General features: G+C 45.7%; 1 protein-coding gene across 1 annotated transcript in view; it reads right to left on the reverse strand.

Moving 5' to 3' along the window:
• LOC139370043 (protein sidekick-1-like) overlaps window positions 1–25,000 on the reverse strand; it is a 365,245-nt gene that overhangs the window by 32,709 nt on the left and 307,536 nt on the right. Inside the window, exons 30-35 of the mRNA XM_071109345.1 lie at window positions 19,893–20,087; window positions 15,964–16,165; window positions 5,725–5,828; window positions 5,293–5,363; window positions 879–1,017; window positions 189–245 (exon numbers count right to left, since the gene is read on the reverse strand). Of these exons, the coding sequence (XP_070965446.1) occupies window positions 189–245; window positions 879–1,017; window positions 5,293–5,363; window positions 5,725–5,828; window positions 15,964–16,165; window positions 19,893–20,087 (768 nt within the window). The remainder of the gene's footprint in view (window positions 1–188; window positions 246–878; window positions 1,018–5,292; window positions 5,364–5,724; window positions 5,829–15,963; window positions 16,166–19,892; window positions 20,088–25,000) is intronic.

A 25,000-nucleotide genomic window follows, 5' to 3' on the forward strand; every position in this document is an offset into this window, starting at 1 on the left:
GTGTGTGTTTGTGTGTGTGTGTGTGTGTGTGTATGTGTGTGTGTTTGTGTGTGTGTGTGTGTGTGTGTATGTGTGTGTGTGTGTGTGTGTGTGTGTGTGTGTGTGTGTGTGTGTGTGTGTGTGTGTGTGTGTGTGTGTGTGTGTGTGTGTGTGTGTGTGTGTTTGTGTGTGTGTGTTCTAAAACTTACGCGTTAACTCAAATTCTGTTAAGGAAGCACTGCTCACTGTCTTAAAGCTGGTCAGAGCTGAGAGAGAGACAGAGAGGGAGATGGAGAGAGACAGACAGAGGGAGAGAGAGAGAGAGAGAGAGAGAGAGAGATGGAGGGATGGAGAGGGAGAGAGAGAGAGAGAGGGAGAGAGACAGACAGAGGGAGAGAGGGAGAGAGAGATGGAGGGATGGAGAGAGAGACAGAGAGGGAGATGGAGAGAGACAGACAGAGAGAGAGAGACAGAGAGGGAGATGGAGAGAGACAGACAGAGAGAGAGACAGAGAGAGAGAGAGAGAGAGAGAGAGAGACAGAGAGGGAGATGGAGAGAGACAGACAGAGGGAGAGAGGGAGAGAGAGACAGAGGGAGAGAGAGAGAGACAGACAGAGAGACAGACAGAGGGAGAGAGAGAGAGAGAGAGGGAGCGATGGAGAGAGATTATATATTAGATGTTTTATTCTTCATGATCAAAAATAATTATTGTAAAATGTAAAACTAATAATAATGAATGATTACCAGTGATGTCACTACAGCATAATGAATGATTACCAGTGATGTCACTACAGCATAATGAATGATTACCAGTGATGTCACTACAGCATAATGAATGATTACCAGTGATGTCACTACAGCATAATGAATGATGTCACTACAGCATAATTAATGATTACCAGTGATGTCACCACGTGTGGTGGTGTTGTTGGCCATGTCTTCCAGGGGTACCGTACTAGGGGTGGAGTTTACCGGGAGTTCCCGGTAGTACAGCCGGTAGCCAACCAGCACCCCGTTAACGCTCTCCTCACTGGGACGCTAGAGTAAACAACCGGTTAGAATTTATATCACATAATAACATCTGAACCATCACAGTTATTCAGGTGTGTGTGTGATGTAAAACGTTTCCAAGATGGCGTAGCAATCAGACGTGTGTTTGTCTTGTACCGTCGTGATAATCGTTTTCCTCTGTTTTTTTTTTCTCGTATATATTTTAAATCTCTCTTTCCATCTACGGACTGAATTAACTTTCCTGCAATCCGCCTCACCCAATGTGGAACGGATCTGCTATTTTTATACTTTAGAACCAGAACCCCCATCAGGAGCTAGCCAGCTAACTAGCTACTAGTCAGTTAGCCGCTGCTAGCGGTCTTCACCGTTAAGTCGGACACCAGCCAGCTTCAGCTCGGTCAAAACCTGCCAGTCTGCACAGCGCAATATTAACCCAGAGCATATCAGACTGCTTTTTCTCTACCACATCAGCGGATTCCTACCGCAAGCTCTGGACCATTACACCGGATCATCGCAGCTAGCTAGCTGCAATCTGAGTGGCTACTCCTGGCTAACGTCTCTGTCCCGAAGCAAGCACCAGTTAGCCTTGAGCTAGCCTCGAGCTAGCCCCATCTCCCGGCTAGCCGAAGAGGTCTACCAGCTAATTATTGGGCTACAATACCTCTTTTGCCAATTGGCCTGGACCCTTTATTGTCGACATGGAGCCCCACCGATCATTCACGACTGTTCTGACGACGTAATCGCCCAAGGTGGTTTCAACAGGCTTTTCCGTTGTGATATCGCCGAAGACCCATCTGCTAGCCCCGGCCCGCTAGCTTTCTGAACGCAGTGTCTCCCGCTTGCCTAGCGTAGTAGCGACTACCGAACGGCTACCTGACTCACCTATTGCTGCTCTTTGGACCCTATGATCACTGGGCTACACATGCCTCTTCCTAATGTCAATATGCCTTGTCTACTGCTGTTTAGGTTGGTTACTATTGTCTTATTTCACTGTAGAGCCCCCAGCCCTGCCCTACATGCCTCTCCCTAATGTCAATATGCCTTGTCTACTGCTGTTTAGGTTAGTTACTATTGTGTTATTTCACTGTAGAGCCCCCAGCCCTGCCCAACATGCCTTAGATAGCTCTTTTGTCTCACCCCCACACATGCAGTGACCTCACCTGGGTTAACTGGTGCCTCCAGAGACACAACCGCTCTCATCGTCACTCAATGCCTAGGTTTACCTCCACTGTACTCACATCCTACCATACCCTTGTCTGTACATTATTCCTTGAATCTATTCTACCACACCCAGAAATCTGCTCCTTTTATTCTCTGTCCCCAACGCACTAGACGACCAGTTCTTATAGCCTTTAGTCGTACCCTTATTCTACTCCTCCTCTGTTTCTCTGGTGATGTAGAGGTGAATCCAGGCCCTGCAGCCCCCAGCATCACTCCCATTCCCCAGGCCCTGTAGCCCCCAGCACCACTCCCATTCCCCAGGCCCTGCAGCCCCCAGCACCACTCCCATTCCCCAGGCCCTGCAGCCCCCAGCACCACTCCCATTCCCCAGGCCCTGCAGCCCCCAGCACCACTCCCATTCCCCAGGCGCTCTCATTTGTTGTGTAAACTGTAAAGGCTTGACTTCTGTAACTGTAAAAGCCTTGGTTTCATGAATGTTAACATCAGAAGCCTCCTCCGTAAGTTTGTTTTATTCAATGCTTTATCACACTCTGCCAAGCCTGATGTCCAAGACGTGTCTGAATCCTGGTTTAGGAAGGCCACCAAAAATCATGACATTCTGTCACACTATGCAGATCTGTACCCAAACAAATTGAGCTTCTACTTCTAAAAATCCACTTTTCCAGAAACAAGTCTCTCACCGTTGCCGCTTGTTATAGACCCCCCTCAACCCCCAGCTGTGCCCTGGACACCATATGTGAATTGATTGCCCCAGATCTATCTTCAGAGTTCGTACTGTTAGGTGACCAAAACTGGGATATGCTTAACACCTCGGCCGTCCTACAATCTAAGCTAGATGCCCTCAATCTCACACAAATGATCAAGGAATTTACCAGGTACAACCCTAAATCCATAACCATGGGCACCCTCATAGATATCATCCTGACCAACTTGCCCTCTAAATACACCTCTGCTGTCTTCAACCAGGATCTCAGCAATCACTGCCTCATTGCCTGCGTCCGTGGTCAAACGACCACCCCTCATCACTGTTAAACGCTCCCTAAAACACTTCAGCGAGCAGGCCTTTCTAATCGACCTGGCCCGGGTATCCTGGAAGGATATTGACCAAATCCCGTCAGTCGAGGGTGCCTGCTCTTTAAAAGTAATTTCCTCACCATCTTAAATAAGCATGCCCCATTCAAAAAATGTAGAACTAAGAACAGATATAGCCCGTTGTTCACTTGACTGCCCTTGACCAGCACAAAAACATCCTGCGGCGTTCTGCATTAGCATCAAACAGCCCCTGCGATATGCAACTTTTCAGGGAAGTCAGGAACCAATATACACAGTCAGTTAGGAAAGCTAAGGCTAGCTTTTTCAAACAGAAATCTGCATCCTGTAGCCCTAATTCCAAAATGTTTAGGGACTCTGTAAAGTCCCAAAACTGGATCCCTACAAATCAGCAGGACTAGACAATCTGAACCCTCTCTTTCTAAAATTATCCACTGAAATTGTTGCAACCCCTATTACTAGCCTGTTCAACCTCTCTTTTGTATCGTCTGAGATCCCCAAAGATTGGAAAGCCGCAGTCATCCCCCTCTTCAAAGGGGGGGACACTCTTGACCCAAACTGCTACAGACCTATATCCATCCTGCCCTGCCTTTCTAAAATCTTCTAAAACCAAGTTAACAAACAGATCACCGACCAGTTTGAATCCCACCATACCTTCTCCACTATGCAATCTGGTTTCCTAGCTGGTCATGGGTGCACCTCAGCCATGCTCAAGGTCCTAAACAATATCATAACCGCCATCGATAAAAGACAGTACTGTGCAGTACTGTGCAGCCGGCTTCATCGACTTGGCCAAGGCTTTCGACTCTGTCAATCACCGTATTCTTATTGGCAGACACAACAGCCTTGGTTTCTCAAATGATTGCCTCGCCTGGTTCACCAACTACTCTGATAGAGTTCAGTGTGTCAAATCGGAGGGCCTGTTGTCCGGACCTCTGGCAGTCTCTATGGGTTGTGCCACAGGGTTCAATTCTCAGGCCGACTCTTTGCTCTGTATACATCAATGAGGTCGCTCTTGCTGCTGGTGAGTCTCTGATCCACCTCTACGCAGACGACACCATTCTGTATACTTCTGGCCCTTCTTTCGACACTGTGTTAACAAACCTCCAAATGAGCTTCAATCCCATACAACTCTCCTTCCGTGGCCTACAACTGCTTTAAAATGCTAGTAAAACCAAATGCATGCTCTTTAACCGTTCGCTGCCCGCACCCGCCCACCCGACTAGCATCACTAGTCTGGACGGTTCTGACTTAGAATAGACTGTAAACTGTCCTTCCAGACTCACATTAAGCATCTCCAATCCAAAATTAAATCTAGAATCGGCCTCCTATTCCGCAACAAAGCTTTCTTCACTCATGCTGCCAAACATACTCTCATAAAACTGACTATCCTACCAATCCTTGACTTTGGCGATTTACAAAGACACTTACAAAATAGCCTCCAACACTCTACTCAGCAAACTGGATGTAGTCTATCACAGTGCCATCCATTTTGTCACCAAAGCCCCATATACTACCCACCACTGTGACCTGTGGGGTCTCGTTGGCTGGCCCTCGCTACATATTCGTCGCCAAACCCACTGGCTACAGGTTATCTACAAGTCTATGCTAGGTAAAGCCCCACCTTATTTCAGCTCACTGGTCACCATAGCAACACCCACCCATAGCACACGCTCCAGCAGGTATATTTCACTGGTCATCCCCAAAGCCAACACCCCCTTTGGCCTCCTTTCCTTCCAGTTCTCTGCTGCCAGGATTACAAAAATCACTGAAGCTGGAGATATATATATCTCCCTTTTATTCAAAGGTCAAAGTTCCAAGTTGCTCCAAACAAACGCTCACTCCCCCTAGTGGCCGGTGTTGAATGCGTTTCCCAGTTCCCGACAGATGTCCAATTTCAAAGTCAATCTTGAGCGATCTGGATGTGTTTAGTGTGTTGTGTGTGTGTGAGTGTTTTGCGAGGTATGTGTTTCGCGAGGTGTGTGTGTGTGTGTGTGTGTGTGTGTGTGTGTGTGTGTGTGTGTGTGTGTGTGTGTGTGTGTGTGTGTGTTTTGCGAGGTGTGTGTGTACCTGCCACTGCACCAGAACAGAGGTAGTAGTAGAGGGTTTAACTGATACTATCACTGGAGCCTCCTCAGGAACTAGACAGAGGGAGAGAGATGGACAGATGGAGAGATGGAGAGATGGAGAGATGGAGAGAGATGGAGAAAGATGGAGAGATGGAGAGAGATGGAGAGATAGAGAGATGGAGAGATGGAGATGGGGATATGGACAGATGGAGATATGGACGGATGGAGAGATGGAAAGAAAATGGAAAAATCTTAATTTGGACAATATAAAACAGAGTAATTTTCTTCCCTCCCTCCCTCCCTCCCTCCCTCCCTCCCTCCCTCCCTCCCTCCCTCCCTCCCTCCCTCCCTCCCTCCCTCCCTCCCTCCCCTCCCTCCCTCCCTCCCTCCCTCCCTCCCCTCCCTCCCTCCCTCCCTCCCTCCTGTCTCCTACCATCCTGTAGTGTGATAACAGTCTCCGTCTCTTTGCTGTAGTTGCTGTCTCCTACATCGTTGGTTGCCAGCATCCTCAGCTTGTACAACGTGAAGGGTTTCAGTCTGTAAAACACATAAACACACTTAACAGTCACATAGAATATTCTCCTGTAGTAGCGGGAGTCAGGTCTATCAATCAAATCAAATCCAATTGTATTGGTCACGTACACATGGTTAGCAGATGTTAATGCGAGTGTAGCGAAATGCTTGTGCCTCTAGTTCCGACAGTGCAGTAATATCTAACAAGTAATCTAACAATTCCACAACAACTACCCAATATACACAAACCTAAAGGGATGGAATAAGAATATATATATATAATATATATATAAATATATGGATGAGCGATGGTCGAGCGGCAAGATGCAGTAGATGGTATAGATGGCCTGGCTAGGGCCCAACCAGAAAGACAGAGAGAGAGAGAGAGACAGAGACAGAGACAGAGAGACAGAGACAGAGAGGAGAGAGAGAGAGAGAGAGAGAGAGAGAGAGAGAGAGAGAGAGAGAGAGCAGAGAGAGAGAGAGAGAGAGAGAGAGAGCGAGAGAGCAAGAGAGAGAGAGAGAGAGAGAGAGAGAGAGAGAGAGATCGAGAGAGAGCAAGAGAGAGGAGAGAGAGAGAGAGAGAGATAGCGAGAGAGAGAGCGAGAGAGAGAGAGATAGAGAGAGAGAGAGAGAGCGAGAGAGTTGAACCTGGAGAAGAGCCCCCTAATCAAGCTGGTTCTGGGGCTCTGTTCACAGGACAGCAACACAATTAGACCCAACCAAATCATGAGAACACAAAAAGATAATTACTTGACACATTGGAAAGAATTAACAAAAAAACAGGGCAAACTAGAATGTTATTTGGCCCTAAACAGAGAGTACACAGTGGCAGAATACCTGATCACTGTGACTGACCCAAACTTAAGGAAAGCTTTGACTATGTACAGACTCAATGAGCATAGCCTTGCTGTTGAGAAAGGTCACCGTGGGCAGACATGGCTCTCAAGAGAAGACAGGCTATGTGCTCACTGCCCACAAAATGTGGTGGAAACTGAGCTGCACTTCCTAACCTCCTGCCAAATGTATGACCATATTAGTGACACATATTTCCCTCAGATTACACAGACCCAGAAATAAATTGTAAACATATCCTATTTTGATACATTTTGATATCTACTGGGTGAAATACCACAGCGTGCATCACAGCAGTGAGATTTGTGACCTGTTGCCACAAGAAAAGGTCAACCAGTGAAGAACAAACACCATTGTAAATACAACCCATATTGATGTTTATTTATTTTCCCTTTTGTACTTTAACTATTTGCACATCGTTACAACACTGTATATATATAATATGACATTTGAAATGGCTTTATTCTTTTGGAACTTCTGTGAGTGTTCTGTTTACTGTTCATTTTTTATTGTTTATTTCACTTTTGTATATTATTTTGTTTATTATCTACTTCACTTGCTTTGGCAATGTTAACACATGTTTCCCATGCCAATAAAGCCCCTTGAATTGAATTGACTTTAATTGAGAGAGAGAGAGATTGTGTTGTGACTGTATGGTAATGTGACCGTGGAGGGGGACAGGAAGTGTTCCTGGGGAATTGTGGGTATCGTAGGAATACAACATCAAAGACAGCTGCCTCAGAGGGGGTGGGACGGCAGCAGCACTGGGCCTGGGGACTACGATGAAAACAACCATTAGGGATAAATAACGTGTATGTGTGTGTGTGTGTGAGTTTGAGTGTGTGTAATCTGGAGTAGTCTAAATCCCTGTGAACTGAAGCAATCAACAACATAAACTACAACAGCAAAAAGAGAGAGGGGGAGAGAGAGAGGGAGAGAGAGAGAGAGAGAGAGAGAGAGAGAGAGAGAGGGAGAGAGAGAGAGAGAGAGAGAGAGAGAGAGAGAGAGAGAGAGAGAGAGAGGGAGAGAGAGAGGGGGGGGTGGAGAGAGAGGTAGAGAGAGAGAGAGAGGTAGAGAGAGAGGTAGAGAGATCTTATGATTTCCTTCTATCTGTGTCTCTCTCTCGCTGTGTCTCTCTCTCTGTGTCTCTCTCTGTGTCTCTGTCTTTGTCTGTGTCTCTCTCTGTGTCTCTTTCTGTGTGTCTCTCTCTCTGTTTCTCTCAGTGTCTCTCTCTCTCTGTGTCTATCACTCTGTGTCTCTGTCTTTGTCTGTGTCTCTTTCTGTGTCTCTCTCTGTGTGTTTCTCTCAGTGTCTCTCTCTCTCTGTCCCTCTCTCTGTCTCTCTCTGTGTCTCTCCCTCTCAGTGTCTCTCTCTGTCTCTCTCTCTCTCTCTCTCTGTCTCTCTCTCTCTCTCTCTCTCTCTCTTCCCCCCCGTTGTTTCAGAGGCCTGGAGGAAACAGCCGGCGCAGATTCCTTCAATCCAAAGCCTACATGTAAAGAATATTAAAGAACGCATCAATGATTTGTATTTCCTGCAAGTCTCTGAAGCCGTAACGGCATGGGAACGGCCTGTGTCTAACACTTTGTGAAACCAGTTAGCGATGCCGCAACAGTCTAAAGGCTTTTCCCCATAAAACTTTCTAAATGAAAATGTTAAACTACAAAGTCGGCTCATCTACAAAGTACAGCGATCTCCATGGTAAGTTTCCAGAAAAAAAACAGCCAGCCAAACATCAGTCTTCTGAGGTGCAACAACTGAAATGATAGAACTACTACACTTCCACAGGCTGTTGATCCTGATGTGGTTTAAACATGGAAGACCAAGACTAGAACATCCAATCTAGTTGTTTTTCTATAACAACGGTTACCATGGAGATTACTGTACTTTTACCAAAAGGTAAATATATATAGATATTCTACAGTGAAAACCTAGAGAAAAAACAATGAAACCTGGAGAAAATAAATGAGAAACAAGTTTTTTTTTGTGTGTGTGTTATTAAATAAATGTATTGGCTGGTAAGAGTTTTGAGTTGTTTTTTCTATCTACCTGCCACAACTTCAGGTGGTAAATTACCTTTTAATGACCTTTTAATGGTGTCAGACTGAGGCTCTGCATCTGTCCTCGTGCTCCTAGACCTTAGTGCTGCTTTTGATACCATCGATACCATGGATCACCACATTCTTTTGGAGAGATTGGAAACCCAAATTGGTCTACACGGACAAGTTCTGGCCTGGTTTAGATCTTACCTGTCGGAAAGATATCAGTTTGTCTCTGTGGATGGTTTGTCCTCTGACAAATAAACTGTAACATTTCGGTGTTCCTCAAGGTTCCGTTTTAGGACCACTATTGTTTTCACCATATATTTTACCTCTTGGGGATGTCATTCGAAAACATAATGTTAACTTTCACTGCAATGTGGATGACACAGAGCTGTACATTTCGATGAAACATGGTGAAGCCCCAAAATTGCCCTCGCTGGAAGCCTGTGTTTCAGACATAAGGATGGTAGCAAATGTTCTACTTATAAACCCGGACAAAACAGAGATACTCGTTCTAGGTCCCAAGAAACAAAGAGATCTTCAGTTGGATCTGACAATTAATCTTGATGGTTGTACAGTCATCTGAAATACAACTGTGAAGGACCTCGGCGTTACTCTGGACCCTGATCTCTCTTTTGACGAACATATGAAGACTGTTTCAAGGACAGCTCTTTTTCCATCTACGTAACATTGCAAAAATCAGAAACTTTTTGCTTTTGTTAGGTTAGACTACTGCAATGCTCTACTTTCCGGCTACCCGGATAAAGCACTAAATAAACTTCAGTTAGTGCTAAACACGGCTGCTAGAATCTTGACTAGAGCCCAAAAATGTGATTATATTACTCCAGTGCTAGCCTCTCTACACTGGCTTCCTGTTATGGCTTCAGCTGATTTCAAGGAAGTGGTGGATGGCGGCCAATTTTCTACTTTTAAACTCAGACAAAACAGAGAGGTTTTTAGGTCCCAAGAAACAAAAAGATCTTCTGTTGAATCTGACAATTAGTCTCAAATAAAACTGTGAAGGCCTCGGCGTTACTCTGGACCCTGATCTCTCTTTTTACGAACATATCAAGACTGTTTCAAGGACAGCTTTTTTCCATCTACGTAACATTGCAAAAATCAGAAACTTTCTGTCTAAAAATGGTGCAGAAAAATTAATCCATGCTTTTGTCACTTCTAGGTTAGACTACTGCAATGCTCTACTTTCCGGCTACCCGGATGAAGCACTAAATAAACTTCAGTTAGTGCTAAACACGGCTGCTAGAATCTTGACTAGAACCAAAAAATGTATCATATTACTCCAGTGCTAGCCTCTCTACACTGGCTTCCTGTTAAAGCAAGGGCTGATTTCAAGGTTTTACTGCTAACCTACAAAGCATGACATGGACTTGCTCCTATCCATCTTTCCGATTTGGTCATTCACTCACTGCTAGCGTAACGTTCCTGGTCGGTAGCTAGCTAGCACTCACTCTCTGCTAGCGTAACGTTCTGGTCGGTAGCTAGCTAGCACTCACTCACTGCTAGCGTAATGTTCCGGTCGGTAACTAGCCAGCACTCACTCACTGCTAGCGTAATGTTCCGGTCGGTAACTAGCTAGCACTCACTCTCTGCTAGCTTAATGTTCCGGTCGGTAACTAGCCAGCACTCACTCACTGCTAGCGTAATGTTCCGGTCGGTAGCTAGCTAGCACTCACTCTCTGCTAGCGTAACGTTCCGGTCGGTAGCTAGCTAGCACTCACTCTCTGCTAGCGTAATGTTCCGGTCGGTAGCTAGCTAGCACTCACTCTCTGCTAGCGTAACGTTCCGGTCGGTAGCTAGCTAGCACTCACTCTCTGCTAGCGCCGTCATAAAAAAGGGCATGAGCGAAGCCCTAGAATTTGACATAGTGAGAATGCTGTGGAACAGACAATTTTGAAAAGTCCTACTTCTCTTAAATGTAGTTTGGTAATTCATGAAAATTGCGTTTGAAAACGTTTTTTTTGTTACTTTGGGGTAACCTAGGTAACCACAGGTTGTTTTCCCCACAGGCAGGCATTCTATCCAATACTGACTGGGACTATATATGCTATATCTCAATCAATAAAAAAATACAAAATATTCTGGTGCTCCTAAACTTAATGTTGTGCACCTACATTTTTTAAAGTTAGGAGCACCAGCTCTAGTTAGGAGCACCAGTGCCAGTTAGGAGCACCAGTGCCAGTTAGGAGCACCAGTGCTAATTAGGAGCACCAGTGCTAATTAGGAGCACCAGTGCCAATTTTTTGTATTTATTTATTTCACCTTTATTTAACCAGGTAGGCAAGTTGAGAACAAGTTCTCATTTACAATTGCGACCTGGCCAAGATAAAGCAAAGCAGTTCGACACATACAACGACACAGAGTTACACATGGAGTAAAACAAACATACAGTCAATAATACAGTATAAACACGTCTATATACGATGTGAGCAAATGAGGTGAGATAAGGGAGGTAAAGGCAAAAAAGGCCATGGTGGCAAAGTAAATACAATATAGCAAGTAAAACACTGGAATGGTAGATTTGCAATGGGAGAATGTGCAAAGTAGAAATTAAAATAATGGGGTGCAAAGGAGCAAAATAAATAAATAAATTAAATACAGTAGGGAAAGAGGTAGTTGTTTGGGCTAAATTATAGGTGGGCTATGTACAGGTGCAGTAATCTGTGAGCTACTCTGACAGTTGGTGCTTAAAGCTAGTGAGGGAGATAAGTGTTTCCAGTTTCAGAGATTTTTGTAGTTCGTTCCAATCATTGGCAGCAGAGAACTGGAAGGAGAGGCGGCCAAAGAAAGAATTGGTTTTGGGGGTGACTAGAGAGATATACCTGCTGGAGCGTGTGCTACAGGTGGGAGATGCAATGGTGACCAGCGAGCTGAGATAAGGGGGGACTTTACCTAGCAGGGTCTTGTAGATGACATGGAGCCAGTGGGTTTGGCGACGAGTATGAAGCGAGGGCCAGCCAACGAGAGCGTACAGGTCGCAATGGTGGGTAGTATATGGGGCGGATTGCACTGTGATAGACTGCATCCAATTTGTTGAGTAGGGTATTGGAGGCTATTTTGTAAATGACATCGCCAAAGTCGAGGATTTGTAGGATGGTCAGTTTTACAAGGGTGTGTTTGGCAGCATGAGTGAAGGATGCTTTGTTGCGAAATAGGAAGCCAATTCTAGATTTAACTTTGGATTGGAGATGTTTGATATGGGTCTGGAAGGAGAGTTTACAATCTAACCAGACACCTAAGTATTTGTAGTTGTCCACGTATTCTAAGTCAGAGCCGTCCAGAGTAGTAATGTTGGACAGACGGGTAGGTACAGGTAGCGATCGGTTGAAGAGCATGCATTTAGTTTTACTTGTATTTAAGAGCAATTGGAGGCTACGGAAGGAGAGTTGTATGGCATTGAAGCTTGCCTGGAGGGTTGTCAACACAGTGTCCAAAGAAGGGCCAGAAGTATACAGAATGGTGTCGTCTGCGTAGAGGTGGATCAGAGACTCACCAGCAGCAAGAGCGACCTCATTGATGTATACAGAGAAGAGAGTTGGTCCAAGAATTGAACCCTGTGGCACCCCCATAGAGACTGCCAGAGGTCCGGACAGCAGACCCTCCGATTTGACACACTGAACTCTATCAGAGAAGTAGTTGGTGAACCAGGCGAGGCAATCATTTGAGAAACCAAGGCTGTCGAGTCTGCCGATGAGGATGTGGTGATTGACAGAGTCGAAAGCCTTGGCCAGATCAATGAATACGGCTGCACAGTAATGTTTCTTATCGATGGCGGTTAAGATATCATTTAGGACCTTGAGCGTGGCTGAGGTGCACCCATGAACAGCTCTGAAACCAGATTGCATAGCAGAGAAGGTATGGTGAGATTCGAAATGGTCGGTAATCTGTTTGTTGACTTGGCTTTCGAAGACCTTAGAAAGGCATGGTAGGATAGATATAGGTCTGTAGCAGTTTGGGTCAAGAGTGTCACCCCCTTTGAAGAGGGGGATGACCGCAGCTGCTTTCCAATCTTTGGGAATCTCAGACGACACGAAAGAGAGGTTGAACAGGCTAGTAATAGGGGTGAGAACAATTTCGGCAGATAATTTTAGAAAGAAAGGGTCCAGATTGTCTAGCCCGGCTGATTTGTAGGGGTCCAGATTTTGCAGCTCATTCAGAACATCAGCTGAGCAGATTTGGGAGATGGAGAAATGGGGAAGGCTTGGGCGAGTTGTTGTGGGGGGTGCAGTGCTGTTGACTGGGGTAGGAGTAGCCAGGTGGAAAGCATGGCCAGCCGTAGAAAAATGCTTATTGAAATTCTCAATTATGGTGGATTTATCAGTGGTGACAGTGTTTCCTATCTTCAGTGCAGTGGGCAGCTGGGAGGAGGTGTTCTTATTCTCCATGGACTTTACAGTGTCCCAGAACTTTTTTGAGTTAGTGTTGCAGGAAGCAAATTTCTGCTTGAAAAAGCTAGCCTTGGCTTTTCTAACTGCCTGTGTATAATGGTTTCTAGCTTCCCTGAACAGCTGCATATCACGGGGGCTGTTCGATGCTAATGCAGAACGCCATAGGATGTTTTTGTGTTGGTTAAGGGCAGTCAGGTCTGGGGAGAACCAAGGGCTATATCTGTTCCTGGTTCTAAATTTCTTGAATGGGGCATGTTTATTTAAGATGGTTAGGAAGGCATTTAAAAAAAATATCCAGGCATCCTCTACTGACGGGATGAGATCAATATCCTTCCAGGATACCCCGGCCAGGTCGATTAGAAAGGCCTGCTCGCTGAAGTGTTTCAGGGAGCGTTTTACAGTGATGAGTGGAGGTCGTTTGACCGCTGACCCATTACGGATGCAGGCAATGAGGCAGTGATCGCTGAGATCTTGGTTGAAAACAGCAGAGGTGTATTTAGAGGGCAAGTTGGTTAGGATGATATCTATGAGGGTGCCCGTGTTTAAGGCTTTGGGGAGGTACCTGGTAGGTTCATTGATAATTTGTGTGAGGTTGAGGGCATTAAGTTTAGATTGTAGGATGGCTGGGGTGTTAAGCATGTTCCAGTTTAGGTCGCCTAGCAGCACGAGCTCTGAAGATAGATGGGGGGCAATCAGTTCACATATGGTGTCCAGAGCACAGCTGGGGGCAGAGGGTGGTCTATAGCAGGCGGCAACGGTGAGAGACTTGTTTTTAGAGAGGTGGATTTTTAAAAGTAGAAGTTCAAATTGTTTGGGTACAGACCTGGATAGTAGGACAGAACTCTGCAGGCTATCTTTGCAGTAGATTGCAACACCGCCCCCTTTGGCAGTTCTATCTTGTCTGAAAATGTTGTAGTTTGGAATTAAAATGTCTGAATTTTTGGTGGTCTTCCTAAGCCAGGATTCAGACACAGCTAGAACATCCGGGTTGGCAGAGTGTGCTAAAGCAGTGAATAAAACAAACTTAGGGAGGAGGCTTCTGATGTTAACATGCATGAAACCAAGGCTTTTACAGTTACAGAAGTCGTCAAAAGAGAGCGCCTGGGGAATAGGAGTGGAGCTAGGCACTGCAGGGCCTGGATTCACCTCTACATCGCCAGAGGAACAGAGTAGGAGTAGAATAAGGGTGCGGCTAAAAGCAATAAGAATTGGTCGTTTAGAACGTCTGGAACAGAGAGTAAAAGGAGGTTTCTGGGGGCGATAAAATAGCATCAAGGTATAATGTCCAGACAAAGGTAAACTAGGATGTGAATACAGTGGAGGTAAACCTAGGTATTGAGTGATGAAGAGAGAGATATTGTCTCTAGAAACATCATTGAAACCAGGAGATGTCATTGCATGTGTGGGTGGTGGAACTAATAGGTTGGATAAGGTATAATGAGCAGGACTATAGGCTCTACAGTGAAATAAGCCAATAAACACTAACCAGAACAGCAATGGACAAGGCATATTGACATTAAGGAGAGGCATGCTTAGTCGAGTGATCAAAAGGGTCCAGTGAGTGGAGAGGTTGGTTGGGGGTCACGGCGATTTAGACAGCTAAATCGGTAGCAAACTAGCATAGGAGCAAGCTAGCATAGGATGGAGGTCTGTTATTAGCCAACTCTTGCGTTCCGTCAGTAGATTAGTGGGTTTCCGTGTGGTAGAGGGGATGAATCCAAATCACACAACAACAACAAAAATAAGAACAATAGATATAGTTATAGAGGCCCAAGAAGAAAAAATAAATAAATAAAAATAAAATAAAAATTGTCCGATTGTCTATTCAGATAGCAGCCGATAAGATAGCCAACGGCTAGCAGGCCGCAGATAGGCGCCCAGGCAACGTCGCGCCGGAGGAGCCAGCCGGACAACTCCCTCGGGTAAACAACGTCGGCAGTCCAACTGTGAAGGCCCGGTGGGGCTCCGCGTAGGCAGCAAAACGGGTCCGGATAGGTGACTGCAGCCCAGGAGCGATTGATGGAACTCTTCAGCTGGCTAGCTCCGGAACAATTGATGTTAGCTCCGGAATCGACGAAAGCCGATAGTCACACGGATAGCAGCTAGCTAGCTGTGAGATCCAGGTATGGATGTCCAGAGCCAGCGGCCGAAATCCAGGGACATGGAGAGAAAAATTGGTCCGGTATGTTCCGTTCCGAGCCGCGCTGCGCTGCACCGCGCCGTACAAAACTGGCGATAGATTCTCGAGCCAAAGGACAGCCGATGACCACAAACCGTGGTTAGCTGAGTACTAACGATTAGCCAGTAAAGAAGCTAACTTCTGGACCAGCTTCTGGCTGGCTCCCGGCTAGCTTCTGGCTAATTTCTGGCTAGCCTTTCGGAGGATTACAGATCTGAGATAAATAATACTTTTTTATATAAATATAAATTGGTGAAGCGGATTGCAGGAGAGTGTTCTGAAGATGAGTTTTTGGAAAATTAAAAATGTATGTGAAAAAAAAAGTTGTAAATATATATATATATGGGACACGACAAGACGAGGACAAAAATACGTTTGAACTGCTATGCCATCTTGGGACAGAAATTACTGAGGTGGTCTCTCTCAATTAGGAGCACCAGTGCCAGTTAGGAGCACCAGTGCTAATTAGGAGCACCAGCGCCAGTTAGGAGCACCAGTGACAGTTAGGAGCACCAGTGCCAGTTAGGAGCACCAGTGCCAGTTAGGAGCACCAGTGCCAGTTAGGAGCACCAGTGACAGTTAGGAGCACCAGTGACAGTTAGGAGCACCAGTGCTACCAATAACAAAAAAAAGTTTATTTGTAGCCCTGGTTTCAGTTGTTTTGTGGTGGTCATGGTTACCTCTCTACGGTCCAGGCTGTGTAATTGTGTGGTATATCAGCAGAGTGACTGGTCCAGTCTCCGGTCGGAAGCTCTTTGGTTTGCAGGCAGTAGTACCGTAGGGGGGAGGAGCCTGTCATCCCGGCAACCCAGTGGAGGCGGAGCCTACGAGATTGGACCTCCCCCTGGGGGACGGACAACTTCCTGGGGGGGGAGGGACGCTCTGGAGGGGGGAGAGAGAGGTAGAGAGACAGAGACAGAGAGAGAAATAGGGAGAGAGAGAGAGACAGAGACAGAGAGAGAAATAGGGAGAGAGAGAGAGACAGAGACAGAGAGAGAAATAGGGAGAGAGAGAGACAGAGACAGAGACAGAAATAGGGAGAGAGATTTAACTGGCCATGTAAATGAAGTCTATTGAACTGAGAGACAGAGAGAGGTATTATTCAGTGATCTCCATAGTCCGTTGATCCTTCAGCTTGTGTCTAAGCCCCCAACAGAGCAGAACTCTATCAGTTCAGCTGGTAGTATCATGGAAAAACAGAGCTTTGAGTCACACCACTTGTTTGTGTTTGTGTGTTACCATATCACTGTGTATCCAGCTGGCACATTTGGTTCCTTAGAAGTTGTGGGAACCCAGTCTGTGGCATTGTATGCATAGATAGATGACACAACGCCACAGATGATGTCATAGATAGAAGACACAATGCCACAGATGATGTCATAGATAAGATGACACAACTCAACGCCACAGATGATGTCATAGATAAGATGACACAACACAACGCCACAGATGATGTCATAGATAAGATGACACAACACAACGCCACAGATGATGTCATAGATAGATGACACGACACCACATGATGATGTCATAGATAGATGACACGAAATCAACGCCACAGATGTCTCAAGTTTTGAGGGAGCGTGTAACTGGCCTGCTGACTACAGGACTGTCCACCAGAGCTGTTGTCAGAGAATTTAATGTTAGTTTCTCTACCATAAGCCGCCTCCAACGTCATTTTAGAGAATTTGGCAGTACGTCCAACCGGCCTCACAACCACAGACCACGTGTATGGCGTTGTGTGGGCGAGCGGTTTTCTGATGTCAAAGTTGTGAACAGAGTGCCCCATGGTAGCAGTGTGGTTATGGTATGGGTCAGGCATAAGCTACGGACAACGAACAAAATGACATTTTATCAATTTGAATGCACAGAGATACCGTGACGAAATCCTGAGGCCCATTGTCGTGCCATTCATCCGCCCCCATCACCTCATGTTTCAGCATGATAATGCACGGCCCCATGTCAGAACGATCTGGACACAATTCCTGGAAGCTGAAAATGTCCCAGTTCTTCCACGGCCTGCAGACTCACCAGACATGTCACCCATTGAGCATGTTTGGGATGCTCTGTATCGACTTGTACCACAGTGTGTTCCAGTTCCCTCCAATTTCCAGCTACTTCTCACAGCCATTGAAGAATAGGTCATACTGTGGTCCTGGTGTTCATATTGGTCCTGGTGTTCATATTGCTCCTGGTGTTCATATTGGTCCTGGTGTTCATGTTGGTCCTGGTGTTCATATTGTGGTCCTGGTGTTCATATTGTGGTCCTGGTGTTCATATTGGTCCTGGTGTTCATATTGGTCCTGGTGTTCATATTGGTCCTGGTGTTCATTGGTGTTCATGTTGGTCCTGGTGTTCATATTGTGGTCCTGGTGTTCATATTGGTCCTGGTGTTCATATTGGTCCTGGTGTTCATATTGGTCCTGGTGTTCATATTGATCCTGGTGTTCATATTGATCCTGGTGTTCATATTGGTCCTGGTGTTCATATTGGTCCTGGTGTTCATATTGTGGTCCTGGTGTTCATATTGGTCCTGGTGTTCATATTGTGGTCCTGGTGTTCATATTGGTCCTGGTGTTCATATTGTGGTCCTGGTGTTCATATTGGTCCTGGTGTTCATATTGTGGTCCTGGTGTTCATATTGGTCCTGGTGTTCATATTGTGGTCCTGGTGTTCATATTGTGGTCCTGGTGTTCATATTGTGGTCCTGGTGTTCATATTGGTCCTGGTGTTCATATTGGTCCTGGTGTTCATATTGTGGTCCTGGTGTTCATATTGGTCCTGGTGTTCATATTGATCCTGGTGTTCATATTGGTCCTGGTGTTCATATTGTGGTCCTGGTGTTCATATTGATCCTGGTGTTCATATTGATCCTGGTGTTCATATTGGTCCTGGTGTTCATATTGTGGTCCTGGTGTTCATATTGTGGTCCTGGTGTTCATATTGGTCCTGGTGTTCATATTGGTCCTGGTGTTCATATTGGTCCTGGTGTTCATATTGTGGTCCTGGTGTTCATATTGTGGTCCTGGTGTTCATATTGTGGTCCTGGTGTTCATATTGTGGTCCTGGTGTTCATATTGATCCTGGTGTTCATATTGGTCCTGGTGTTCATATTGGTCCTGGTGTTCATATTGTGGCCCTGGTGTTCATATTGGCCCTGGTGTTCATATTGGTCCTGGTGTTCATATTGATCCTGGTGTTCATTAGAGACTCATGCCAAAGTGTTGTGTACACGTGTGTTATTCAATTAGGAACTGTTAAAAGGTTCACCGTGGTCGCTCAGCAAATCACGCGTCTCTGTGCCAATCCATTGGCACAGGTAAAAGTGGACACGCACACACACACACACACACACACACACACACACACACACACACACACACACACACACACACACACACACACACACACACACACACACGCACACACACACACAGAGAGACAGGGGGGACAGCAGTGTAATTGTTTAATTTCAGATCGTTATCGATCTGACTGGTAATAAAATCCTCATTGATTCTCTCTCAACTTCATTAATCTGTTCCCCCTCTCCCCCTCTCCTTCCCTCCCCCTCTCTCCTCCTCTCCCTCCTCTACCCCTCTCCCTCCCTCCCCTCTCTCCTCCTCTCCCCCTCTCCCCTCTCAGTTTATAATGAGTAATGTAGCTCAGTTGGTAGAACAAGGTGCTATCTCAGTTTATAATGAGTAATGTATCTCAGTTTATTATGAGTAATGTAGTAATGTAGTAATGTAGCTATCTCAGTTTATAATGAGTAATGTATCTCAGTTTATTATGAGTAATGCTTTATAATGTGAACTGTGTCTCTGTGTACTGTGTCTCTGTGTACTGTGTCTCTGTGACTTTGTGTCTCTGTGACTTTGTGTCTCTGTGTACTGTGTCTCTGTGTACTGTGGTGTGTGTGTCTCTGTGTCTCTGTGTACGGTGTCGCTGTTTACTGTGTCTCTGTGTACTGTGTCTCTGTGTCTCTGTGTACTGTGTCTCTGTGTACTGTGTCTCTGTGTACTGTGTCTCTGTGACTTTGTGTCTGTGTACTGTGTCTCTGTGTACTGTGGTGTGTGTGTCTCTGTGTACTGTGTCTCTGTGTACTGTGGTGTGTGTGTCTCTGTGTACTGTGTCTCTGTGTACTGTGTCTCTGTGTCTCTCTCTACTGTGTCTCTGTCTCTGTGTCTCCGTGTACTGTGTCTCTGTGTGTCTGTGTCTCTGTGTACTGTGTCTCTGTGTCTCTTTGTACTGTGTCTCTGTGTCGCTGTGTGTCTGTGTACTGTGTCTGTGTCTCTGTGTACTGTGTCTCTGTGTCTCTTTGTACTGTGTCTCTGTGTCTCTGTGTACTGTGTCTCTGTGTCTCTTTGTACTGTGTCTCTGTGTCTCTGTGTACTGTGTCTTTGTGTACTGTGTCTCTGTGTCTCTGTGTACTGTGTCTCTGTGTACTGTATCTCTGTGTACTGTATCTCTGTGTATTGTGTCTTTGTGTACTGTGTATTTGTGTCTCTGTGTCTTTGTGTACTGTGTCTCTGTGTACTGTGTCTCTGTATCTCTGTGTACTGTGTCTCTGTGTACTATGTCTCTGTGTACTGTGGTGTGCGTCTCTTACCTCTGCGTTCGGTGGTGATAACTACAGCTTCCTGAGCTCTGCCCCATCCCTGAGAGGTCCTAGCGGTCAACTTGAACACATAGGCCTGGTCTCCGGTCAAACTGCTGACTGTAAACTGACGCGCGGTCGACCCCACCTCCACCGTAGTGAACCGCATGGGGTCGCCGGCATCCAGACGGTACGCTATCTGATAACCTATGAGAGGGGGAAGAGGGAGGACGGCAGGGAGGAGGAGAGAGAAGTGAGGAGGAGGTAGGGAGGGGGAAGAGAGGGGGAGGAGGAGGGAGGGGGAAGAGGGAGGACGGCGGGGAGGAGGAGAGAGAAGTGAGGAGGAGGAGGGAGGGGGAAGAGGGAGGACGGCGGGGAGGAGGAGAGAGAAGTGAGGAGGAGGTAGGGAGGGGGAAGAGAGGGGGAGGAGGGAGGGGGAAGAGGGAGGACGGCGGGGAGGAGGAGAGAGAAGTGAGGAGGAGGTAGGGAGGGGGAAGAGAGGGGTGGAGGGAGGAGAGGAGAGGGAGAGGGAGAGGAGGGAGGGGGAAGATAGGGGTGGAGGGAGGAGAGGAGAGGGAGAGGAGGTGGAGGAGGGAGGGGGAAGAGAGGGGTGGAGGGAGGAGAGGAGAGGGAGGACGGCGGGGAGGAGGAGAGAGAAGTAAGGAGGAGGTAGGGAGGGGGAAGAGAGGGGTGGAGGGAGGAGAGGAGAGGGAGAGGGAGAGGAGGGAGGGGGAAGATAGGGGTGGAGGGAGGAGAGGAGAGGGAGAGGAGGTGGAGGAGGGAGGGGGAAGAGAGGGGTGGAGGGAGGAGAGGAGAGGGAGAGGAGGGAGGGGGAAGAGAGGGGTGTAGGGAGGAGAGGAGAGGGAGAGGAGGAGGAGGAAGAGGGAGGGGGAAGAGAGGGGTGGAGGGAGGAGAGGAGAGGGAGAGGAGGAGGAGGAGGAGGGAGGGGGAAGAGAGGGGTGGAGGGAGGAGAGGAGAGGGAGAGGAGGGAGGGGGAAGAGAGGGGTGGAGGGAGGAGAGGGAGAGGAGGAAGAGGGAGGGGGAAGAGAGGGGTGGAGGGAGGAGAGGGAGAGGAGGAGGAGGGAGGGGGAAGAGAGGGGTGGAGGGAGGAGAGGAGAGGGAGAGGAGGGAGGGGGAAGAGAGGGGTGGAGGGAGGAGAGGGAGAGGAGGAGGAGGGAGGGGGAAGAGAGGGGTGGAGGGAGGAGAGGAGAGGGAGAGGAGCGAGGAGAGACAGAGAGTTAAAGAGACAAAGAGTTACTTTATGTAGAATCCTGGTGTTCTGGTGAGGGTGTTTGTGGGTTTTGGGGGAGGGTGGTTGTTCTAGTGTGTGTGTGTGTGGCCTACTTTAGATCCTAGAGCCCAAAGGGAGATGACACACTAGGAGACAGGAAACAGGCTTTCAACAAGATCAGCACACACACACAGCACACACACACACACACACACAAACACGCACACACACAGCACACACACACACACACACACACTGTTATCCTACTATATATCACACTGAGGGTGTGTATTCCTTTATATCACACTGTGGGTGTTATTCTACTTTATATCACACTGTGGGTGTTATCCTACTTTATATCACACTGTGGGTGTTTATTCCTTTATATCACACTGTGGGTGTTATCCTACTTTATATCATACTGTGGGTGTTATCCTACTTTATATCACACTGTGGGTGTTTATTCCTTTATATCACACTGTGGGTGTAACCTTACTTTATATCACACTGTGGGTGTTATCCTACTTTATATCACACTGTGGGTGTTATCATACTTTATATTACACTGGGGTGTTATCCTACTATATATCACACTGTGGGTGTTAGCCTACTATATATCACACTGTGGGTGTTAACCTACTTTATAACACACTGTGGGTGTTATCCTACTTTATATCACACTGTGGGTGTAACCCTACTTTATATCACACTGTGGGTGTTTATTCCTTTATATCACACTGTGGGTGTTATCCTACTATATATCACACTGTGGGTGTTATCCTACTATATATCACACTGTGGGTGTTATCCTACTTTATATCACACTGTGGGTGTGTGTGTGTTATCCTACTATATATCACACTGTGGGTGTTATCCTACTTTATAACACCCTGTGGGTGTTATCCTACTTTATATCACACTGTGGGTGTTTATTCCTTTATATCACACTGTGGGTGTTATCCTACTTTATATCATACTGTGGGTGTTATCCTACTTTATATCACACTGTGGGTGTTTATTCCTTTATATCACACTGTGGGTGTAACCTTACTTTATATCACACTGTGGGTGTTATCCTACTTTATATCACACTGTGGGTGTTATCCTATTATATATCACACTGTGGGTGTTATGCTACTTTATATCACACTGTGGGTGTGGGTGTGTGTTATCCTACTATATATCACACTGTGGGTGTGTGTTATCCTACTACATATCACACTGTGGGTGTGGGTGTGTGTTATCCTACTATATATCACACTGTGGGTGTGTGTTATCCTACCTTAGTTAATACATACAGTGTTATCCTACCTTAGTTAATACATATAGTGTTATCCTACCTTAGTTAATACATACAGTGTTATCCTACCTTAGTTAATACATACAGTGTTATCCTACCTTAGTTAATACATACAGTGTTATCCTACCTTAGTTAATACATACAGTGTTATCCTACCTTAGTTAATACATACAGTGTTATCCTACCTTAGTTAATACATACAGTGTTATCCTACCTTAGTTAATACATACAGTGTTATCCTACCTTAGTTAATACATACAGTGTTATCCTACCTTAGTTAATACATACAGTGTTATCCTACCTTAGTTAATACATACAGTGTTATCCTACCTTAGTTAATACATACAGTGTTATCCTACCTTAGTTAATACATACAGTGTTATCCTACCTTAGTTAATACATACAGTGCCTTCATACCCCTCATACTTATTCTACATTTTGGATTCAATGTTATTTTTTCTCACACATCTACACACAACACAATACCCCATAATGACTGGTCAAGACTCTCACTGCTTTACACACCTGGATTGTACAATATTTACACATTATTATTATTTTTTTCAAATTCTTCAAGCTCTGTCAAGCGGGTTGATGGGCATTGTTAGATTTAAAAAAGCAGATTTAAGTCAAAACTGTAACTAGGCTACTCAGGAATATTCAATGTCGCCTTGGTAAGCAACACTAGTGTAGATTTGGCCTTGTGTTTCAGGTTATTGTCCTGCTGAAAGGTCCATTTGTCTCCCAGTGTCTGTTGGAAAGCAGACTGAACAAGAATATGCCTGTGCTTAGCTCTATTCCGTTTATTTTTATCCTAAAAAACACCCTAGTCCTTGCCGATGACAAGCATACCCATAACATGATCCAGCCTGCTTGAAAATATGAAGAGTGGTACTGAGTTATGTATTGTGTGGGATTTGCCCCCAACATTATGTTTTATATTCAGGACATCAAGTTAATTTCTTTGCCAATATTTTTGCAGGTTTACTCACAAGCCTTGTTGCAGTTTGCCTTGTTGCAGTTTGCCTTGTTGCAGTTTGCCTTGTTGCAGTTTTACCTTGTTGCAGTTTGCCTTGTTGCAGTTTGCCTTGTTGCAGTTTGCCTTGTTGCAGTTTGCCTTGTTGCAGTTTGCCTTGTTGCAGTTTGCCTTGTTGCAAACAGGCTGCATGTTTTGAAATATTTGATTCTGTTCAGGCTTCCTTCTATTCACTCTGTCATGTAGATTAGCACCGTGGAGGAACTACAATGTTGTTGATCCCTCCTCACTTTTCTCCTGTCACAGCTTTTAAACTCTGTAACTGTTTTAAAGTCACCATTGGCCTCATGGTGAAATACCTGAGCAGTTTCCTTCCTCTCCGACAACTGAGTTAGGAAGGACGCCTGTATCTCTGGGTGAATTGATACACCATCCAAAGTGTAATTAATAACTTCACAAGGCTCAAAGGGATATTTAATGTCTGCTTTTTTATTTTTTTTAGCCATCTACCAAAAAATTGGAAAACCCTGGTCTTTGTGGTTGAAATTCACTGCTCGACCTTAGAGATAATTGTATGTGTAGGGTACAGAGATGAGGTATTCATTTTTTTTTTTTTACCTTTATTTAACTAGGCAAGTCAGTTAAGAACAAATTCTTATTTTCAATGACGGCCTAGGAACAGTGGGTTAACTGCCTTGTTCAGGGGCATAACGACAGATTTGTACCTTGTCAGCTCGGGGGTTTGAACTTGCAACCTTCCAGTTACTAGTCCAACGCTCTAACTACTAGGCTACCCTGCCGCCCCATGTTAAACACTATTATTGCACACAGAGTGAGTCTTTGCAACTTATGTGACTTGTTCAGCACATTTTTGCTCCTGAACTTATTTAGGCTCATAACAAAGGGGTCGAATACTTATTGAATCAATTCAGCTTTTCATTTAAAAAAATTATTTGTAAACATTTGTAAAAACATAATTCCACTTTGACATTTTGGGGTAATATGTGTAGGCCAGTAACACAACATCTCAATGTAATCTAGTTTAAATACAGGCTGTAACACAACATCTCAATGTAATCTATTACAAATACAGGCTGTAACACAACAACATGTGGAAAAAGTCAAGGGGTTGGAATACTTTCTGAAGGCACTGGAAGTATTTCATAAGTATTAATTAGACTCCTCCTCTTTCCATTTGTTGTAACATGATGCTGTAACTCTCTCACCCCCCTCTGCTCTCTCTCTCTCTCTCTCTCTCACCCCCTCTCTCTGTCTGTCTCTGCTCTCTCTCTTTCTGTCTCTCTCTCTGTCTCTCTCTCTGTCTCTCTCTCTCTCTCTCTCTCTCTGTCTCTCTCTCTGTCTCTCTCTCTGTCTCTCTCTCTGTCTCTCTCTCTCTGTCTCTCTCTCTGTCTCTCTCTCTGTCTCTCTCTCTCTCTCTCCCCACTCTCTCTCTCTCTCTCCCTCTCTCTCTCTCTCTCTCTCTCACTCTCTCTCTCTCTCCTCTCCCTCTCTCTCTCTCTCTCTCGCTCCTCTGTCCTTGCTGTGCTTGTGAGGTGAGGAAAGACAGATGCCCTCTGTCAAATGGAGGTGTCACACTAAATGTCCTTCCACCT

The sequence above is a fragment of the Oncorhynchus clarkii genome, chromosome 17 (genome assembly GCF_045791955.1).
Source record: "Oncorhynchus clarkii lewisi isolate Uvic-CL-2024 chromosome 17, UVic_Ocla_1.0, whole genome shotgun sequence".
In the NCBI taxonomy this organism is placed as follows: Eukaryota; Metazoa; Chordata; class Actinopteri; order Salmoniformes; family Salmonidae; genus Oncorhynchus; species Oncorhynchus clarkii.